At 38.5% G+C, this 22,047-nt stretch overlaps 1 protein-coding gene across 8 annotated transcripts in view; it reads right to left on the bottom strand.

The window, feature by feature from the left end:
* LOC128857068 (proton channel OtopLc) overlaps positions 1-8,688 on the bottom strand; it is a 121,219-nt gene extending 112,531 nt beyond the window's left edge. For 7 of the 8 annotated variants that reach the window (XM_054092625.1, XM_054092620.1, XM_054092621.1 and 4 more), the window contains exons 1-2: positions 8,039-8,688; positions 858-991 (exon numbers count right to left, since the gene is read on the bottom strand). In XM_054092625.1, coding sequence (XP_053948600.1) covers positions 858-991; positions 8,039-8,188 — 284 coding nt within the window. In that variant the 5' untranslated portion in view covers positions 8,189-8,688. The remainder of the gene's footprint in view (positions 1-857; positions 992-8,038) is intronic. The other variant, XM_054092622.1, reaches the window with a different exon arrangement.
* Between the last annotated feature and the right edge of the window lie 13,359 nt (positions 8,689-22,047).

Genomic DNA, 22,047 nt, shown 5'->3' with positions numbered 1-22,047 from the left:
TTTCTATTGAACTGGCCAACACTTTATTTCGAATTATTATAAAAACAAACATCTGGCAAGCCTGATTCTCTCACCGCTGAGAACTTACGCAAAGTCGTAATAAAAAATACGAAATTAATGTCTAATGTTTCTTGCATTTACTTTTTAGTTTTTAATAAGGGCTTGCACAGCTTTTCTTATAAGAAATTGGCAAAAAAATTAAGTCAAGTTAAGATAAGTAATTTAAGTCTAGACTTCCTAGGCCATTTATGTATATATTTTCGGCAGCAAGTTGTATGTAGATAAGAGTGTACAATTTGCGGTTTTTGATTTCGTTTTTGTGTTAGTGGGGTGGCACACAAAGGGTTAATATTTACACATGAAAACGGGGTAGGTTTATAAAGCAGCAATACATTGCATACAAACGACAGCCAATTAAATACAAAATTTAGCCACAAAATAATTTAGCAAATTTAGCAATGATTTTAGCGCTAATTCAAATATTTCATTGAAGCCTGCAGCAATGGAACACAAAAATTATTTAAAAAAATATATATATGCAAGCAAAAATGCAAGAGCTCAAAATAAGAAGCACTCAAACATATAGAGCGTTTTTACACTAAAATTTTATAATAATTAATTTTTTTTTAAATCTTTATTAATTTTTTTATTATTTTTTGATTACTTAATTTTTTAATTTTTTTTATTTTTTTTTTTTTAACTAAAATTTTTAATGACTTGGATTGTGGTTGGGTTGTGTGACAGCAAAACGAATTTGAATTGGAAAATTTTTGTGCAAATGGGTACAACACAATACTTTTTTTTGTTTCACAAAATATTGGTTTCGTTTACTCATAAAATTAAACAAATAAACTTACTTGGCATTTTTAGGCCGACGCGCATCGATCGGAAAATCTTCGTCAAAATCCAAATTGAAATCCTCGCCCAGATCGCGTGGCACTAGCGGCGTTCGCTGATGTGCTGGACTCGTGTGATAGCCATCGGCGTGTAGCTGCTCCCGCGGCAATATTTAATTGCAGTTTCATTGTTGTTGTCATATTTTATTTATAAACATTTTTCACAGAAAATATAAAATTTTTTTTTTTAATTTTTAAACCATTATTTTATAGCACATTTTATGTGTTTGGCCATGATGCGTATTTATAATATTATTTCGGATTTGGAATGCCGTTGTATGCGTATCGGATGGCGTTGATGCGTAGCAATTTCGTATTGGCGTTGGTTGCGTGGTGGTAGTGGTGAATGGAAATTGAAAAAAATGTAAGGAATATTTGTGGTTTATTTTAGATTTCTTTTTAAGTTTGGTGGAAGGTTATAAAACATTTTTTTTTTTTGCTTGTGGTTTTACGAAATTCATCTAAAAACATTTTTGTACAAACAGACATTAATTTTTATTTTATTTTCAAATTGCAAGGAAGTCAAGTCAAATTACATTGGAATCGAAAGCATGCGTTAGAACTGCAGAATTGCTCGAGTGCTAAGGGTAAAACTTAATTTAAATGACAAAAGGTAAATGTGTTAAAAAGCTATTATAAATATGAAAAATATTATGTTAATTCAAAATTTATTTAAAAAAGCTTAAATACTTAAAATTTTTTTTTATAAATTTTAATTTTTATTTTTCAAAAGCTATTTAAAAAATTTTTACACATTTACATATTGAAGGCAGCCTAAACCACTTTAACGATGTGTTCTATCCCGTAAAATTTTTTTTTATATTAGTATCTCGAAAAAAGTCTAAACCTCCAATACGACTAACTTCGCTAATTTAGAATTACTTTAACGAAGTCCTTCGGCACTTAAGAACTATTTTTCTTTTTTACTTTTTTAAAAATACTCAAAACTCCCAGTTGCAAGCTCGACATAAATACTTAAAATTTTTTTTATTATAAATTTAAATTTTTTTTATAAAATGCTATTTCAAAAATTTGTATACATTTACATATTAAAGGCAGCCTAAATGACTTAAGAAGTATTCTACCCGTAAAAAAATATTTTGTGAATATTTCGAAAAAACTCTAAACCTCAAACACCAACTATCTCCTCTAATTTAGAACTTTCCTGAATGAATTCTAATACCAAATTTTCATTATCAGTGTGGCTAGCAAGAGTTCGAATACTAATTCAAACAGCCACTCACCCAGCCATACCAACCAGTTGCCGTTTACCGGCCTGTGCTCTGCTAGAAAACGATAGCTTAATGGAATAAAAACGGAATTAGCTGCTTTTGTACTCTGATTTTTATTAGGTATGTCAATGATATCGTAATTCCGTAGTCCAGTAAACCCTTGATTCCGAGTTGCCGCTTTCTCAATGTTTTGAAGTATCAAAAGTGTCGGTTGTGTGTTTTAGAGAGGAAGAACTAAAGCAGCCCTCACTAACTTGTTAAATCAGTAGTTTCACGACCCAGAGCTCAGCTGGATAACCTTCCCCCACTTAACGAAAAAGTATAACTGGATTTCTCGAAAGGACAAACGAGACTCTTTACCAGTGAACCAGGAGACGGGAAATTACCGTAAGTTATCAATGGAACCACGGCCTTACTGAATAGTTTCAAATTTATACACATACATATGTTTAATTCCCTATGGTTTCGCGAGGGAGCAAAGCACCACCACAATCCTCCTCTATTCGACTCTATCAGAATTAACTTTATTCAGCTCGCTCCAGCCTTTGTTGGCTTTCTTTATCTCCGATTCTAAACGCCATCTCCAGGAAACTGAGGGTCTACCTCTTAATCGGTTTCCGTATGGATTCCAATCAATCAAAGTGCGTGTGGTGCCACTTGATTCTTTTCTAGAACGTATCCAAGTCAACGCCATTTCCTTTTCAGAACTTCCGTTTGCATTGAAGTTTGGTTCGCTCTCCTCTACAGGGTGGTGCGAGGCAGTTGTAGCTCTGCGATGTGCGGTGGTTGGGCTGAAGCTAAAGGATTGCCGATCAATGCCGTTTAATGCCTGTCTTTAAACTGGTTCCTGCGACAACATTCCAGAAAGAATTGTAGTAGCCTCGCTGTGTAAATGTTATAAGGGGGACATCAGGAGACATCCCGTGATAGGAGTTATCCCGTAATAGCAGTTCTTTGGCAGATATGAAACTTCAGATGGGCACTGCCAAATTCAGAGCCGGCCGACTAATTGCCTTAAATTTCGGTAGCTAGAGTCAGATGTTTCGTGAATAGGAGTAGGAGAGAGTTCCCATGGCAGCCGGTTCTACTTATCGGAATGGCTAGGATTTTTCCCGACCAAGGGCTACAACCTAGAAAACTAGCCTCGCTTAGTGCCCTAAACCTCGCCCTTCAAATTAAGACTTCATCCTGAATGCTGCTGAACGAGCGTATCTGACTGGATTAACGAGTTTCTAAAGAGTTGTGTCATGAATAAGGCAATTTTGATGTTAGTAGAGTTAAACTGTACATTATATTAAGTGAAATAAAAAGTGCTGAATGTTTTTTCGCTTTATTTCGGCGATGAAATTAAAATGGTTAAAAATACTTGAAAACTGATATTGAAATTTGAAAATGGCGGGCCAAGAAGCACCGATAGAATGTTAACTCCCAAAGCACTCAGCCTAACTGGCTCATTGTATTCAAAGATCTAGAATATTAAAGGGTTGGTAGTCAAGGAGGATAAGAGAGAAGTGACAAAGAAAAAAAGGCAACTAGTCCAGTGAAAATTTTCCAGATTCTTTGACAAATCTGAAAATATCCTCCAGATTGAGAGATTGTAATTTATTTTAAATTCCATCTGAGTGATCTTCAGTTTCTGTTCAACGGAATAAGTGATTTTTTTTTTTGCGGATAAGGGAGTTTAAAACGCCCAAATACTCATCGGTTCCTGGTTCCCAGTAATGGTATGTACGGAGACCAAAAACTTCACTGACTCGTTTTGAACCGCATGCCGGTCCGACTTCACGACTTCCATGAGTTCAACTTCATTTACGACGATTTGCCTAGGCTCACACTTCATCTTCAACGTCCATATTACCAGCATTGAATCATTGGAAGTATTTCCTTGCTAGTGCATTCGATACTTTTCTGCATTGGTAAGCAACACACATTTTTTTAACTGGCTGCATCAACTGTCCCCCTTGGTCGTACTGGTACCGAAGAAAGTAATAAATTTTCTCTCCTTTTAACTCAGAATTGGCTTCACCAAACGCAAACTTTTCAAAAAGCTGGCTTTCTAGCGAAAAATGTTCAGAACTTTTTACTTCACCTAATATATTTCACGTATAATAATGCAATAAAAAACTTCGTCATATTTACAAAAAAAAAATGTCTAACTAATCGAGCCAAAATTTAACGAAATCATGCTTTGAACGATTATTTCAAAATATTATCCCTTTTAAGGTCCATGTTATGAATGCCTATATAGGTCTACAAGGTGGCACAAAATTAATCATCCAAATTTGTTTTAGAATAACTTTTCTACTAAAAAAAGAAACATATTTTTGACTTTGACTTTGCGCGCTTCGTTGCTTGTCAAGGCCTCTTCGATTCGCCAAGCGTTAGCAAGTGGCGAATAGATGAAGCAACTGGTATACAAACATACTTTGGTAGCACTGGAAAAGAGCTGCCGAAAATTACATATGTTTTCCACTAAAAACATCCCTCCTTTCCTCTTGCATTTTTCGCTCAAACACGGGTCGACTTCTCTATTGCTTCGAGGTAGAGGTCCAAGACGGCGTTCTAAGGAGAACTCATTCGCTTATGGGTAACACATTCAGACGTAGGGTGAGTTCGGGATCGCCTGGTTTGAAAAGTATATGCTTCTTCTTCATAAGTTTCCATTTCACGCCTCGGTTTTTGGATAGTATTGTCAACGAAATTTGCGGCAGCATTCCATTTTTCTTCGTCTATTATCCATTTCTCGCTTATTTCTTCTGGTGTGCGTACACCAATAGTTCATTGCAGAGCTGTTCTCTCTGTGTTCTACCTCTCGCTTTTGAGGAAGGTGTGTTCCACATCATCATATTCAGTATCTCGATAAATGCAATTTGGTAGGTTCACCTTTCTCATTCGCCGCAAATACTTGCGAAAGGGCCCGTGTCCGGACAAAAACTGTGTGAGGCATTAGTTAACTTCAGCGCGCTTTCAACGGATCTTAGCCTCGCTGTCCATCTACCGTACTGTTCAGAGTTCCATCTTGTTTAACAAAGTTTGAGTGTTTGAATTCTAATGTCGGAGAAACGTGGTCCTGGAATACTTCAGACTTTTGCCTCCCATTTCGGTTTGAGCTCTTGCGCTAAAAGATCTATAGGAATCGTTCCGCTGATAACTAAAGCCGCTGCTTCTGATAATGTTCTCTATGAAGAAACTACTCTGAGAATATGAATCTGTCAATATTTCGCATCCGTGCAGAAAAATCGATTTCGTCGCGCCCATTAAAAGTTTTCGCCTGCTCTGAGTTGGACCTCCAAGTTTTGCCATGCGCTTACTTAACATGCCGCTTACTCTGGCAACTCTTTCGGCAGCATGATTTATGTGCGCCCAGTAAGATAGTCTTGAGTCTATTTGCACTTCTAGGTATTTGATCAATTTTTTTGTCGATAAAGTGGCATATCTACTTGTAATAGGTCATCTCACTGTTGGTTAAAAGTATTAGCTCTGTTTTCTCTGTGGCCAGTTATAGTCCGTAGTCTTCTATGGCTGTCTGTACTTGGATCAATACCTGATTTAACTTCCTTTTGGCTTCGTTTGGAAGCACTCAATGGGTATGAGTAAGACCGCGTTCACACAGGTAAACATTTGTTGCTTCAAGTGTGATGCTCGGGCTCTGTTAACACCCTTTTGTGGGTCGTTGTTCTCAATGTTTTTTCTTTTTAAATCAAAGAAAAACACAATTTTTTTGATGTTGACGATAATAGTCATTTTATTTGGTTCAAGTAGATTTGTTGACATCACTTTTTGAATATGATACAATATCTCTCAAATGGCCGCCTTAAGCCTGTACGGCGTATTGTGCCCGTTTTGCAGCATTTTCCATAGTTTTAGCTACCATTTCTGCTGGAATAGCGGCTATTTCCTCACGGATGTTGTTCTTGAGCACTTCTATGGTCTTTGGCTTATTAATACAAACCTTTGATTTTAAATATCCCCACAAGAAGAAGTGAGGTGGCGTTAAATCGGGCGAACGCGGTGGCTAGTCAAAATCGCAATTTTTCGACATCAAACGACTAGGAAACAATTTCTTCAAAAAATCGATTGTGGTGCGAGTTGTGTGTGACGGAGCGCCGTCTTGTTGAAACCAGAACTGCCTCATACGCTTTCGACGAACAATTGGCATCACAAAAGGGGTTATCATATCGCGATAACGCTGCTGATTGACGGTAACAGCTTGACCATCTTCATTTTCGAAGAAAAACGGCCCAATAATCGTTTTCGCACTAACGCCGCATTCGTGAGGATTTTCAGTGGCGTAAATATGGCAATTTTGCTTGTTTGCCGTCCCATTCAATAAGAAATGAGCCTTCAATAAGAAATTCAGCCATTTCGATGACTCTTTGGGCCCATTCCAATCGACGAGGCTTGTCCGCAGGCAACAATCTTTGCGCCAATTGAATCTTATACGAGAATAATTGCAATTCAATGCGGATAATTCGGTTTAAAGTGGTCCGAGCAATGCCCAACTGCTGAGAACGGCGATTTTGGGATGTCCTTGGCGACGTCTCAACACTGGCCCGTACAAGAGCAATATACTCATCCGATCGCCTTAGTCGGGTTTGTTTTGGCCTCTTTGGATTAGAAAGAGCATCATCAGTCGAAAACCTTTCGTACAAACGTTTAATGGTGTTCTTAGAAGGGGCACTTTTCACATTATTTAATTTTTTATCCGCACGTTAAGTTTTCACAATTGACTTCTTTTGTTGAATGTAAATTTCTACAATTTGGGAGCGCTCGCGTGGCATGTACTCTTCCATGGTGGAAATCTGCTTGGACTGACGCTTCCAACGCGGTATGTCATTAAGCGATCTGACGTCTCTGTCAAAAGATACAGGGTTGCCAGATAGGTCCGTCGAGTATGGGCCTGTAGACTGAAAACTAACATGACGGGCAACACCAAAAGAGAATTCACAATGCTGAAGCGACAAAAGTCTATCTATCTATGTGAATGCGTCGTAATGAAACTCACTTGAAAGAGAGTTGGCAGCTTTGAAAATAGTGAGTTAGAGAAGTTTTATGAGGTATAAACACACTCGCTGGCGGTGAATCATGCTTGATAACTTCGCTGTTGTTTTCACATACATATTTTCCTCAAGCGAGCAGAAACGTGACGAATCGAAGACGTCTTTTATTTGTATACTGCAGCTTTCTAGCTCACAAGTGCCCAATATGACGATGACAATTGCAAAAATTATAGCTCTTCCAATGGGGTGACTAATTTTGCGCCACCTTGTATTTGGTGTAACTGTCGTGTGATTTTGTTGTTGTGCTTTGAAGCAAATATAATACATGAAAACTTTAAGCAACCAATGATATTCTCACATACATCCAATTCCAATTTACCGAAAGCATACAAAATTGTGTCTTATTGTCGGATGGCAAAAGAAAAAAAAATTAAATTAAATTTACAATGATTCGTGTTGAGATGAATTTGCATAAAATATAAGTATATAAATAAATATTTTTTTTCGTAATTTTTTTTCAATTTTTTTAATAGAATTTTCATAAATCATTAAAAATACTTAAACGGGGCAATCAATACTCGTGCAAGGATATTCCAATGTTACTTATGTTCAGAGATGTGGGTATTTTTTCGGTAGAACTCGTTTTTAAAGAATATTAACTTCATATTTATCAACGCTAGGAACATCAGCCAAAACGCAAACAATTCACAGTGGCACATTTCAAACTATACAAGGCAGGAACAAGAAAATTATTATATATAAAAATATGCATTAAAAATTTTAAGAAAATCCAAAATTATTCATATCGAAAATGAGAACACATTGAGAGAGAGCGAGAAATAGTGATAACGGTAGTTGCAGAGTGCCGTTGTTGCATATCCTTGGTACGAGTATGGTAGATAGCCCCTACCTTGACTACTGTGCCGACCTGATGCGAATCAGCCGATTGTCGATTGTCTAATAGATTTGCGCGCTCCATTTGCTCCAACGGTACTGACTCACGTGGCTGCTCGTTCAGTAAACGTTCTCGCATTTCATGTATGTAGGGACAACGCTGCATTCCTTTCTACGCTTGCCGGCGATGGAACGTTCGTTTATGTGCTGCTGCTGTAGGCGTGACGAAATGACGAAAACGATGATGTAGAAGTAAATGAGAAAAAATTTGCGTTGGTCGCTAAAAAAAGTTGCGCCAAATGAATTGGAACTGATTTGTAGTAGTTGGCTGTTTTGTTTTTGTTTTTATTTTTATTTTTCCTTTTCTTAAGGCCTTTATTGTTGTTGCTGCTTTTGATTTGCTTTTTTATATTAATTGTTTTTCAATGCGTTTTGTTTTGAGATTTTTGTTATTGTTATGTAACACACAATTTTTTTTATGTAAAAAGTTTAGAAAATTATTTTGGTTTTGTTGTAAATTTGATTTGCTGCTAACTACTTATAAAGTTTTGTTGTTGCTTTTTTTTGAAGAATTTAATATTTAGATTTTTTACTTAACTTTTGGCAGAGTAAATCAGTCAATAGTTTAAAACAATTCCAAGTTGCTTCTTTTGATTATTTTTATTTCATATGACCTGAAACGAAAGAGAGAGAGAGCGAAAATTAGTGATTGAATATTTGTATGTACCAGGTGGCGCAAAATTAATCATCAAGTACTCTTTTACTAAATATAAAAAAATTATTTTGAGTGATGGAAATCTTTATTTTGACCTTCACGCACTGCATTGCTTGTCTGCAGCCCTCGAGTTCGCAAGTGTCAAATTAAAAATCAATAATTAAAAATTTTTCGATAGAGTGATTAATTTTGTGCCACCTTGTATGTATGCTAATTAAATTTTGTATATGATAGCAATTTTGTCAGGTTAGCCGTAAAAAAACAATAGATATTTCAAGGGAATTTTAGTGCCCATGAGCACTTGAGCTCACTGTAAAAAAATTTACCATATTTATGAGTTGCGGCAATTAAGTTCCTGGAATTCAGTTTTAACTTAGAAACTTGAAGCATTACATCTTTCGCTCCAGCCGAAATTTGATGTCGGTAGAGAGTTTAGTTTGTGTTTTATGTGGTCTTCTCAAAAGTTAACCTTTAGTGGCACAATGAAACTGAGTGAAAATCGATCTGCGCGAATTCGTTATTCGTCTACACCCTTTTTGAGTGTTTCGCCGAGCTCCTCCTCCTATTTGTGGCGTGCGTCATAATAGTTTTCCTCAAGTGAAGGGACCTACAGCTTTAAGCCGATTCCGAATAGCATCCTTATAAAAGCCTTTTCATGGCAGAAATAGCTGTCACCCTGTCGAGGCGCGACCGCTAAAAGGAAAAACTTTTTTCCACCATTTGGTGTTTCATGCACAGAAATTCGAACTATTCGAGGCTAGAACTAGGCAACAAAGGTCTAGCATTCGAAAGGAGTCTATGTAATTCAAGTAGGGTTAGGTAAGTAGGGTAGGTAGGGTGACTGTCGCAATGACACACTTAGACCTGGCACTATCGATTATTTTTTAACCATCCTGCAACTTTTATAAAGCAGAAAAGCTTCGTTAGTTTAAGATGCGTCATATCCGCTACATCAGCTAAGAATACAGTACCAAGAGTGCGCAGCCTCCTTCTGGCTGAACCTTCACACTCACATTGGAGATGTCTGATTGTTTCCTCTTCTGCTGTGTTAAGACAGCTTCTACAAAAAGGTAGTATGGGTGTCCTAACCTTCTGGCGTGGTTACCTATTCAACAATAACGAGCTAATACACCCCTCACCTTTCTTGTAACTCCTCTATTAAATCTCAGCAGGCTTTTTGAGCGACTGCTGTTCCATTTCGGTGATGCCTGTTTGCTTAGTTAGTGAGGTTTTGCTAAATTGTATTTACCATGTCGATGGTTTCAATATCTATTAGTAATTTACAAATGGCTATAGGCATAGGTATCAGCATCTCATCCAATTGCATATCCAGAGCTCAATATCTTGGTTCACTCGAGCTTTGTAAGATAGTGCCGAGTCCTGCGGAAATCTGTCTGTCACCAAAATGTTTGTCTGCCCATGGCTTCAAAGCAACCTCCAGAATACTTTCCCGATAATATTTCGTATTTACCTTGACGCCATCTGCGGTTACAGCGGCCCAAACCATTACCTGTGGTGGGTGCGGCCTCCTGGTGATCAATCGATCACTCAAATTCTCGTATGAACGGTGGGTCAAATTAACACTATCGTTTTGGGAGTTTACGAATTACTCGATTTGAAAAATTTTCTCGTCAGATACTACAATGTTCGGAAATTGACTGCTTTCGGCCAGGCGAAGCAACTCCTTCTTCGCTCTCTCAAGTCTGACTTGTTGCTGCATTGGTGTGAGATCGTGCGCCTTTTGGATCTTGTAAGGCTAGACTTTGAGATCATTCTTTAGTATGCGGTAGATGCTACGATCAGATATTTTCAGTTCTTTCGCCTTTTAATTGAAACTTCGTCAGGGATTTTGCTCAAGTCGCTTCTTCCCTTTTTGAACCATTTCACTTGACTTTGCAGTCTTTTGACCATCTCCATGACGTTTCCTGATGCTACCAGTATGATTATAACGAGTAATGGTGCGATAAACAAAAACTTTATTTATTTTACGGTACTCGAGCTCACGAACAATTGACTGATTTTCCAGTCAAATATAATGCAATTACACTATTATATTTGAAATCCATTACTGACTTCTTCGCGTTTACTTTCGGTAATGCTATTTCTGGACTTCCACGTTGCCTAGTATATAAGATGAATTCAGTTTTATTAGGATTGACGCTTAGCCTATTGGCTTCTGACGAGTTTTAGTAACCAAATTTAGTGAATCCTGCATGATTTTACAAAGCGTATTGCGAAATTTCCTACGATATGTTGTCCTTTCTCCTTTAGGCTCCATAGCAAGAAGTTTATTGCCAGCTCTTAGAGGAGTTGGGATAGCACTCCGCCTTGCGGTGTGGGTTAGGGTTAAAACTGACTAATAGTTAGAGCGTTGGCGTCTTTAACCAAATTTACTTTAATGGTATTGAGATAGAAAATACAAAGGGACTTCTTGAGAGTAACATTTGAGCAAAAATTTCTCGAAGAGATGGCGAAGAGGGCCATCAAGAATTACACTTCGGTTCAGTTATGCACAAAACTCTAGACAACCGACTTTCGTCACAGGAACACTAGTATTAACATCTGCTGAGACTCGAAAATGTTCCTTGATATCCAAGGTTGCGGCAAAACTAAGCTCCTGCTAACGTTGGGAAAACAAGTTTCGTGTAATTTTATTGACCTAATCATGACTTGTTCTCGTGCGAGCGCCAACTCAGCTCGCTCAGCCTGAATGAACTTCTGAGACCTAAGGGGACCCGGTGGTCTAGAAATGTTATTGTAAAAAATCGAGTTTTTGTTTTTTCGATACATCGAAAGTGTAGTATCTCAAAAATATACTGCGAATTTTTCAGGCGGAAATTTCCAATACGAGGGGTGCCTTTTATATTTCGGGATTGGGCAACCCTGGCATTGCAATCTGGCAAGTGACAGCTGTATCGCAAAGTTTGACATTTTCTGGCTCTTACGTACTCAGAACGTTTTGAAATACCAGCGCTATTTGTGTTGATTACAGTAACTTAAAAGATTCATCTAGGTCCAAAAATGGAATTAAATCGTGAACATTTTCGTGCGATTATTTTTTAAAACTTTCGACGTGGATTAACTCAGCAACATTGCATGGATGAACTTAATTCATTTTTTGGCGATGAAGCTCCATCAAGGACCAGTGTTTATCGATGGTATAGTGAATTCAATCGTGGTCGTAGTTCACTCCAAAACGAATTTCGTGAAGGTCGTCCAAAATCAGTTGTTGTTCCGAAAACCATTGATGCTGTGCGCGAACTGATATTGCAAGATCGTCATATGACCTATCGAGAGATTGAGACAATCTTAGGCATTAGTGGGACCAGCATACATTCAATATTGCATAAACATTTGACTGTCAAAAAAATTTGTTCGCGTTGGATCCCACACAATTTGTCAATCGCTCAAAAAAAGGCTCGTGTCGTTTGGTCGAAGGAAATGCTCAAAAAATACGATCGCGGGGCTTCGAAACACGTCTATGACATCGTGACAGGTGATGAATCATGGATTTACGCGTATGAGCCCGAAAGTAAACAGCAGTCGACTGTATGGGTGTTTCAAGATGAGCCAAATCCAACAAAAGTTGTTCGCGCACGAAGCACTTCCAAGCAAATAGTCGCCTGTTTTCTCGGAAAAACTGGACATGTCGCAACCGTACCACTAGAACAACGCAGAACAGTAAATTCTGAGTGGTACACAACCATTTGATTGCCAGTTGTCTTCCAAGGAATTAGGAACACCAATCGCCAAAGACGGATCACTCTTCACCAGGACAATGAGAGCTCTCACACATCGGCCCAAACAACTGCATTTTTGAGCACCCAAAACATCGAATTAATGGGTCTTCCGCCGTATAGTCCTGACTTGGCACCGAATGACTTCTTTTTATTACCGTACGTAAAAAACAGACTTAGAGGTCAACGTGTTTTGACACCTGAAGAAGCGGTTGCGGCATTCAGAATGCATGTTTTGGAGGTACGTCATTCAGAGTGGCAAAAGTGCTTCGACAATTGGTTCAAATGCATGCAAAAGTGTATAGATCTTCATGGAGAATGTTTTGAAAAACAATAAAGTGATTTTCGATGATTAAAATTTGTTTTTGTTCTCTAATCCCGACATATAAAAGGCTTCTACAGCTCATTAGCTAGGTAGAGAGCGGTCCGCTCCTGTACCTCGAACTTTAAACTCGTTTTCCTCGAACCGACTTTTTTCGACTTTGTCAAAAAACAAAAACTATTCAACCGTATCGTCTGAAATTTTAATATGGCTATCCCCTGTACTAGAATTATATTATTAAAAACGAACGAACGATTTTTAGAGTCTCAATTTTAAAACCGCGCCATTTTGTCAAAATTTATTTATTTCTTATTTTAGTAGCGGGGCAAAGCTTCAGTCATACTGATTGATTATTGTAAAAAAAAATTCTGAAAATGCCCTAAATTTTCGAGCTCTACACCACCAGGACCCTTTAAGCAACCTTAGGAGGTTGCTTGAAAAAAGATTGGCGGCGAGATGCAATGGACAAGTGACTAATTGCATGGGACTGTAAAAGGTTTGGAGGTGTCCCAAATTTCATGCGAGAGAGAAAGGAATTCAATAACTACTTTGAGGCCTGATTAGATGCATGCAATTTCTTACTTTACCCGCTAAAGGCTTTTCCCAATTAAAGTTTGTGATTTTCCATACTTCGATCTCCAGTCCAAACTACTTTTCTTTGTATTTGAATTTATTTAATTTCTTCAACAAAATTCCCACTCGTTTTCCAGCTTAAGAAACTAAACACTTCCACATTAGCAACTACTAAACATGCAACACTGTTGCACATCTCTGTGCAACAGCTTGACAACGGAAAATGGGAGCAACGTACCCGCTGCCATTCATACGGTAACTAAATACCATTTTTCATGACAAAAAGATTATTTGAAGCAATGGAAGCAAATGAAAAAGAGATGAGACGAAATGAGTGAAAAATAAAGCACTTCTGTGTTGCATGTTCTAGACAGTGGCAATTGTTGTTGTCAGTGCTGTTGCTCTTATTGTTGCTCACAACGCAATAAAAGTCGTATGCAATACAATAAGAATTAAGTCAGTGGAACAATGCCCAACAGATGTCTTTCAAGCGAGCAGCAACCGGCCGACGACCATCAGCCAGCCAGCCAATAAATGACAGCCGACATATGGAACTTAGCAAATGCAACTTAGTTTACACACATACATACATACATATAGTACATATGTGTGTGCATATGTCGAACGGTGTTACGATACCAGCTTTATTATAAAAGAGTACCATAAAATATATAATTCATTTGCATGTATGTTTGTGTGTGTGTATGTAGGTCTAAGTAGATGTGTGTCATATAGTCTGGCTTTTCTCGACTTGCCACAAATGACTTTAAGTCGCGTCTGCCAGTATATGCAAACAAGAGGTCTAAGAAATAAATGCATATATAAATATTATAGATTAAGTAAAAATACTCAGCTACACATGTACATATTGTATGTTTGTTTGTATACGTCGAACAATTATAATTATTGCTATTGAATGAGCGCAAACTGGGGAAGTCGGATTGCGGCATGCCGGGATGCCAATAACGTATAATATTTCATGTAGGCAATAAAACGAGAATACTAATGTTTAAAACGATTACCATTGAATAGGCACAAATTAGAGATGTAAATCCCGAAATTTCGGGATCTTAGAGCAATTTCATCCTTACAAATATTTATTAATGTTAACAATTACTTTTATCAAATAAGCAAAAAATAGAGATAAAAATCCCGAAATCCTTAAATTTCGGGATCCTGCTGTAATTTCATGCTTAGAAATATTTATTAATGTTAACAGTTATTTTTAGCGAATAAGCAAAAAGTAGCATGCATCTTAGTGTAAGTACAGGGTGGGCCATATAGCCTTTGTTTTTTTTAACCACCTATTTTTTTGAGAACGGTAACACAAATGGCATGTCAAATGTGTTCATAATTTACTTAAAGGTTTGACATTTACGAAATGGGACGCTATACGCTTGAACAAAATTGGGAAAAATTGAAAACCTATTTCCAAAGTGGTGAGTCTTCTTCTTCTTCCGCGGTTACAGTAAATGGCGAGCGTTACCGTGACATGCTCAACGAGTTTTTGTTCCCAAAAATTGAAGAGGATGACATGGACGACATTTGGTTTCAACAGGACGGTGCAACTTGTCACACTGCTAAAGTTACACTCGAACTTTTGGCTACCATTTTTGAAAACCGAATAATCAGGCGAAATTCCGATATCAATTGGACGCCTCGGAGCTGTGATTTAAGCCCGTTGGACTATTTTTTGTGGGGAGTCGTTAAGGACAAATGCGATGCGAACCACCCAGAGACGATTGATTAAAGCATCACGAAATCGAAGTTGCCATTCATGAAATAGGAGCTCAAACAATCGAAAATGTGCTTAAAAATTGGGTTGATCGAATGGCCTTCTGTAAAGCCAGTCGTTGCAGTCATTTGAATAATATTATTTTTCATTCATAAATGACAATGTTCAATCTTCAAAATGAAAAAAAGGTTGAAAAAATATTGATTAGTTTTTTTTTTATAACCGATTCAAAAAGCAAATTTTACATGGCCCTCCCTATATTTGAAACTTTAGCGATTGGTTGATATGATTAGTTCAACTAAAAGTTTATAAATATTGGAAATACAATATTTTTGAAAGGTAGTCGAAGTAATCAACTTTCCCCTTTTAACGTTCAAAAAATGAAACAAGCCTACATACTCGTAAAACATAACCGGTTCAAGACCATATCGCTAATTATCTACAGTGGTGCCATAATCAAAACAAAAATATATATGTGCATATATGCGGATAAGTATGCAGAAATTACCATAAGCTCTTCTTTTATGCTGTGTAAAAAATTCATGGCGATATCTATTGAGAGTATATCCTTCGGATAAAAATATGTATTTACTTAGGAAGGCATAGTAAATTGACAACTTTTTCGACATTTTAATTTTTTTATTTAACTTCTTTTTTTTGTTTTTATTTTTTATTAACGGATCTTCTACAATTTACAAAAGTTTTATAATATTGAAACTAGTATGTGAATAATATTACTTATACTTATAGTTGATAATTTCGACCGCCGTCCAATTAGGTAATGTTGTTTTTAAAGCTTCAAATCGAGCTCGAAATTTTTTTGTTTACGTGCGCTTTTCAGCGTAGTTTTGTATCAAGCGTAATACCTAAGTATGTGACTTCATTGACGGTATGGAATTGTCGATTCAAGCTTAAAAATTGGTTTGTATGCTGCATTTTTCAGATAAAACACTAAGTGATCTGATTTGCTCTTGTTTAGTTTAAGCCTCCACTTTTTGGCCCGACAGGCAACCTGGTTGACAGCATCTTGAAGCTTTGCAGCGGCAATGCTCACGGCTGATGCTCACGAACAATGAATTTCAAACGTAACAGTGTGTTTGCATTATATTTGGCAGGAAAATCACAACCAGCGATTGTTCGTGAGCTCGAGCACCTTGAAGTAAATAAAGTTTCTGTTTATCGCACCATTATCGCACTGGTAGCATCGCGAAACGTCATCGAGGTGGTCATCAAAAGACCGCAACGGCTCGTAAATTGGTTTACAGAGTGAAGAAGCGACTTGAGCGAAATCCCCGACGAAGTGCCAATCAAATGGCGGAAGAACTGAAAATATCTGCCCGTAGCTTCCGCCGCATACTGAAAATTTATCTCAAAGCCAAGCCTTACAAAATTCAAAAGGCGCATTATATCACACCAAAGCAGCAACAAGTCAGACTTGAGAGAGCGAAGGTGTTGCTTCACTTCGCTTGGCCGAAAGCGGTCAATTTACGAGAATTGTGTTTTCTGCCGAGAAAATTTTTCACATTGAGCAATTCTCAAACTATCAAAACGAAAGGGTTTATTTGACCGACCGCTCATACGAAAATTTGAGTCATCGATTGACCACCAGGAGGCAGTACCCGCCACAGGTAATGGTTTGGGCCGCTGTAACCGCAGATGGGCGCTCTCCAATCATTTCTTTTGAGCCTGTCGTCAAGGTAAATGCGAAATATTATCGGGAAAGTATTGTGGAGGTTGCTTTGAAGCCGTGGACAGACAAACATTTCGGTGGCAGACCATGGACGTTTTCATAGGACTCGGCACCGTCTCACAAAGCTCTAGTGAACCAAGAATGGGGTATATGATATGAGGTGACTTCGTTAGGAGATTTTCCAGGCTTGGGTATCATGATAACTTCTGCGAATTTGCAGTATATGCGCTTATATTTCAAGCTCAAGGAAGCTTTTTTAACATAAAATTTATTGATTGCTGTGCCAAATTTTTTTGGTGTAGCTGGAGTAATGTGAACATCGCATTCATGTTTACTTTTTGTGGCTTCGATTACATCGTAGCCTTCATTTGAACCAAAGGTTTTCTCAAGATGTTCAGCAAATATTTGCGCTTTTTGCTAACTTGTTTTGGCACAGTGCCTTGCATCAATTTTAATCGGAGCTCAGTGTTGAATTGGGCTTTTTGCAGTTGTTAGTTCTGTCGATTGCATTCAGTTTAGTTTTGATTTCTGACGATCTGGTTTACTGTCAACGTTTCCGTGACTTTCGTTTTTTTGGTGATTAAGTTTCTATGGGATTAATTTTTAGTCTATTTTCCTAAATACCACATCGATCATTACTCTCGCACAATAGTCTGCGCATTATATGCATTGTGGCTGCTAAAACAAGCAAAAAACAAAGAAAAACACACAGTTACACATTGCATCAGAGTCGCCAGCAAGAGGAAGTGGACGATCGCGGTAATAGCACAGACACACGAAATGTAACAAGGTGCTCAACCATCTATGCGATCCTTCTGACAGAAAAATGTGAGACACAGATGGCGCTCCAAGCAGTAAGAAAGCGTTGTTCCTAAGCAACGACAGGTGGGCATTACCACTTAGGACTGGTAGCGGCCGGCTTATCACCAACCCTGTCAGAAATCAAAATAGATTAACGAAACCAACGCAAGACTGAGTCTTGTCGAGGACCTATGCTCCCGAGCGAAGTAAACAAGGAAAAAAAAGCTTCCAATAAAGGGAAGATATTTTTTACCATAAGCAATTTGATTAAATGTGCGTGTGCTACCATATGCTGCCAACGGAATTTCGTTTGCAACTGATATTCAAAAAAAAGTGTGCAACTGATATAAGCATGGCAGCCACCGTAGCCAAATGGGCTGGTGCGAGACTAGCATTCGAAAGTGCGTAGGTTTGAAGGTCTCTTCATGAAACACCAAAATTAAGAAAAAGTTTTTTTTTCTAATAACGGACGCCCCTCGGCAGGCAATGGGTAACCTCCGAGTGGATCTCTGCCATGAAAAAAAACCCTCATAAATTATATTTCCCGTTCGGAGTCGGCTGAAAAATGTAAGTCCATCCTTTTGCGAAAGAAGATCAAGACGTACGCTAAATTTGAAAAGGCGCTTCAGAGTGATTGAAAGTACAAGGCCGGAGCGGCAGAACGTTTTTCTCAAAACGGTTTTTTCAAAAACGCTGACCAACCACGGTGAGAAACCGCCATTTTGTCAAAAAAATTTATTTCGCTAATTTCTTCGATTAATTACTAGATTTAACATTACCCTAACGAAATCTGTTCGGGTTTTTAATTTCAGAGGATCCAGTTCAGAGATATAGTGGCCACCACAAAACGTCTTTTTTGAGGGGAGCTCCCGGAGATCAGCTGTAGCTCATTTGCAAATAAATATTTTTACTAATACTAAGTCTTAAAATAAAGTTAATGGCATAATATGTGTACTAATTTTTAGATCAATAAATTTATAAATTTTCTCAGAAAAAATTGTGGAAAACTCGTTAACAGGGTATTTTAAAAACATTTCTAATTTTTATAAAAAAACCAAAGACGGATTGAAATTTTACTGAATTTCAGGAAGTTATTATCATAATCCGTTATTACATAAATAACATCCCGAAATCTCGTGATCACCAATTTCCGCCAATATCTGCGTCTCTAGTACAAACATATCGATAACCACTCGTGCTCTCATTTAACTTTCTTTACTTCCACTCTCAAATGTGTGTGTACTCGTTCATGTTTTTGCATGTACTGGTATATGTACTCTTATTTGTTCAAACACGCTGCTTGCGTGTGATAAATCCATTTAGCGCAACGCCACGCCAAACCACAAAGCAAATATGATCAATTGCATGTCGCGTACTTTGTATAATTCACACAAAACAATAAGAGCAAAGAAAAGTGCATCATCAATTATAGCCAATTGAATAGTAACACAGCGGACCAATTGATTTGCGTTAAGCTGCGCTCGACTCGAATTGGGAAAATTGCGATCGCCATATATTATTTGAGTTTTTGAGAATAATTGTCTCAGAGTTCAATTAAGTAGCTGCATAAAAGCTGTGAATAAATAGCCAATATAGTATTTGCATTAGACAAACCATAAAACACTAAACACTTTAAGTGGAGATAACCAATTATGTGAGTATGAGGCATATGAGGCAAGCTGCAGTGTGTGGCCAAACAATTGGAAAGGGTTTCTTATAAGGTTGAGCAATATGAGTAAAGTCTTAAAGTCTTAAAAAATATGCTTACATTTATAAGTGTATATATGTAAATAAGTATAGAAAAAGCTTCTTCTAATAGTGGTTGCCCTTCGACAGACAATGACAAGCCTCCGGGTGCATTTCTGCCTTGACAAAGCTTCTCTTAAAAGAACCAATTGCCGTTCGGAGGTGGTATGAAACTGTAGGTCCTCCTTATACGGAGGAAACCCAATTTTTGTTAACAAAAATGCAGTCAGCATGTCTGGAGAGAGCTCGCCATTCACCGCACCCGCAGCAATTTTCTCACTTCGGAAGAAATTAGGACCTATGATGCTGGTAACTATGAACTTCGCAAACAAATCTTTTTTTTTTCTTTTCAAAGTAAATTTCCACACTTTTAAAGCATTGTGTTAGTGTTAAGCGACTTCCCAAACCTTCTTCTTCTTAATTGCCCTGATAGCCGATTACGCTATTATGACCGACTTTACCAAGGCAAACCAGTCGTTTTTTTCTCGTACTAACCGGCGCCAATTGAAAACACCAAGTGAAGTTAATTTCTTCTCCACCTGATCTTCCTCTTCCTCTGCTACCATCATCTGGTACCGCATCTAATACTTTCAGAACGGAAGCGTTTGTGTTCATTCCGACGACATTACCCAGCCAACGAAGCCGGATCTTTATTCGATGCACTATGTCTATGTCTTCGTAAAGGTCACACAGCTCATTTTCCCATCGTCTGTGATATTCGCGGTCGCTAACGTGCAAAAATGGTGCAAAGGTCTAAAAATCTTACGCAGAATCTTTCTCTCAAACACTCCAAGGGACACCTCATCGGATATTGCCATCGTCCAAGCTTCTGCGCCAGACGTTTGGATGGACATTTAAGAGCCTTGTAGAATCTTAGTTTTGTTCGTCGAGAGAGGAATTTACTACTCAATTGCCTACTTAGTCTAAAGTAGCACTTGTTGGCAAGAGAGATCCTTCGTTGGGTTTTTTGGCTTACATTGTAATCTGTGTTAATGCTGGTTCCTAGATAAACGAAGTTTTTTACAACCTCGAATTGATAACTGTCAACAATGACGTGGTTGCCGATACGGAAGTGCGCCCACTGTTTGTTTGATGACAGGAGGTACTTCGTTTTGTGCTTGTTCCCCACCAGACCAATTCGCTTTGCTTCTTTATCTACTTTGGAAAAGGCAGAACTAACAGCACGTTTGTTAAGGCCGATGTCAATATCATCGGCATACGCCAACAATTGTACGGTCTTATAGAAAATTGTGCTTGACAGGCATGATTTCATCCGACCTTATTTGAAGCTGATGCATCCACCTTACCAGCTCCTCGCCGTCATGTTTCAATAGCTTAGCCGGCAGTCCGTCGGCTCCCATGGCTTTGTTCTTTAGCCGGGTTATCGCTATACTCACCTCGTCATGGTCGGGTAGCAGAACAATAGTTCCGTCGTCAACGATTGGGGTATCGGGATCTTCACATTCTTTGTGACATGCGCAGTTGCCACTATTTAACAAGTTCGAGAAGTGTTCCCTCCATAATTGAAGTGTGCTCTGGATGTCACCAGATCGCCGTCTTTGATCTTACGGGAAAGAGCCCGACTCTTCAAAGCCGCCGAACTTTCTGGTAGAATTTTCGGGCGTTTTTTCTATTGGCCAACATCTCAATTTCCTCGCATTCACGTATTTCGGTCTCTTGTTTCTTCCTTTTGATAATACGTCTCCCTTCTTTTTCAGCTTATGGTAGCGATCCCACATGACTCGCGTTACACCCGATCGCAGCGTGGCTCTATAGGGAGCATCTTTTCTTTCTGCGGCAGCATGACATTCCTCGTCGTACCAACTGTTTTTCGGTCTCGCCGGAATCCGATTCTTTCTTCGGCGGCGGTACGTAGAGAACGAGAAATGTTGCTCCATTGATCATGCATACGGCTTTGTTGGACAGTACTCTCTGAGACAGGAGTGAAAGTCGAGTGACGAATCTTCTGGCTGTCTGTTGTGATTGAAGCTTTTTGATGTCGAGCTTTCTTTGCGTAGTTAGATGTGCGTTTTGTGCTCCACAGAGGAGTGTGCGCACTTTGGCTGCAACGAAGTAATGATCCGAGTCGATGTTAGGTCGTATCAGATCGTACGTACATCTAAAACACTGGAAGCGTGTATTCCATCTATCACAACATGATCGATGTGGTTTCGCGTTTTCCGATCAGGAGACGGCCAGGTAGCTTGGTGTATCTTTTTATGCTGGAATCTGGTGCTGCATACTACCATGTTTCGAGCCCAGGTGAAGTCGACCAAACTCTGTCCGTTAACGGATGTTTCATTGTGCAGGGTGAATTTTCCGACTGTGTGGCCAAAAATTCCCTCCTTGTCAACCATGGCAGTGAAGTCGCCATGCACGATTTTTATGTCGTGGCGGGGGCAGCGTGCATAAGAACGTTCCAAGCGCTCATAGAGGGACTCCTTAGTCGCATCGTCTTTATCTTCCGTCAGGGCGTGGGCGCAAATGAACGAGATGTTGAAAATCTTGTTTTGACGCAAATTATTGCGAGACGCTCCTCCACCGGAGTGAACAACAGCACTTGGCGACGAAGTCTCTCTCCCACAATAAATCCCCCAACTCGAATTTGCGCTCCTTTATATGATAGCTGTAGTAGACGTCGTAAGGTCCTATGTTTTTCTTGCTTAGCCTCGCCCATCGCATTTCTTGAATGGCAGTTATGTCAGC

The sequence above is a fragment of the Anastrepha ludens genome, chromosome 3, assembly GCF_028408465.1.
Source record: "Anastrepha ludens isolate Willacy chromosome 3, idAnaLude1.1, whole genome shotgun sequence".
Classification (NCBI taxonomy): Eukaryota; Metazoa; Arthropoda; class Insecta; order Diptera; family Tephritidae; genus Anastrepha; species Anastrepha ludens.
This window is presented reverse-complemented; position numbering and strand designations above follow the sequence as displayed.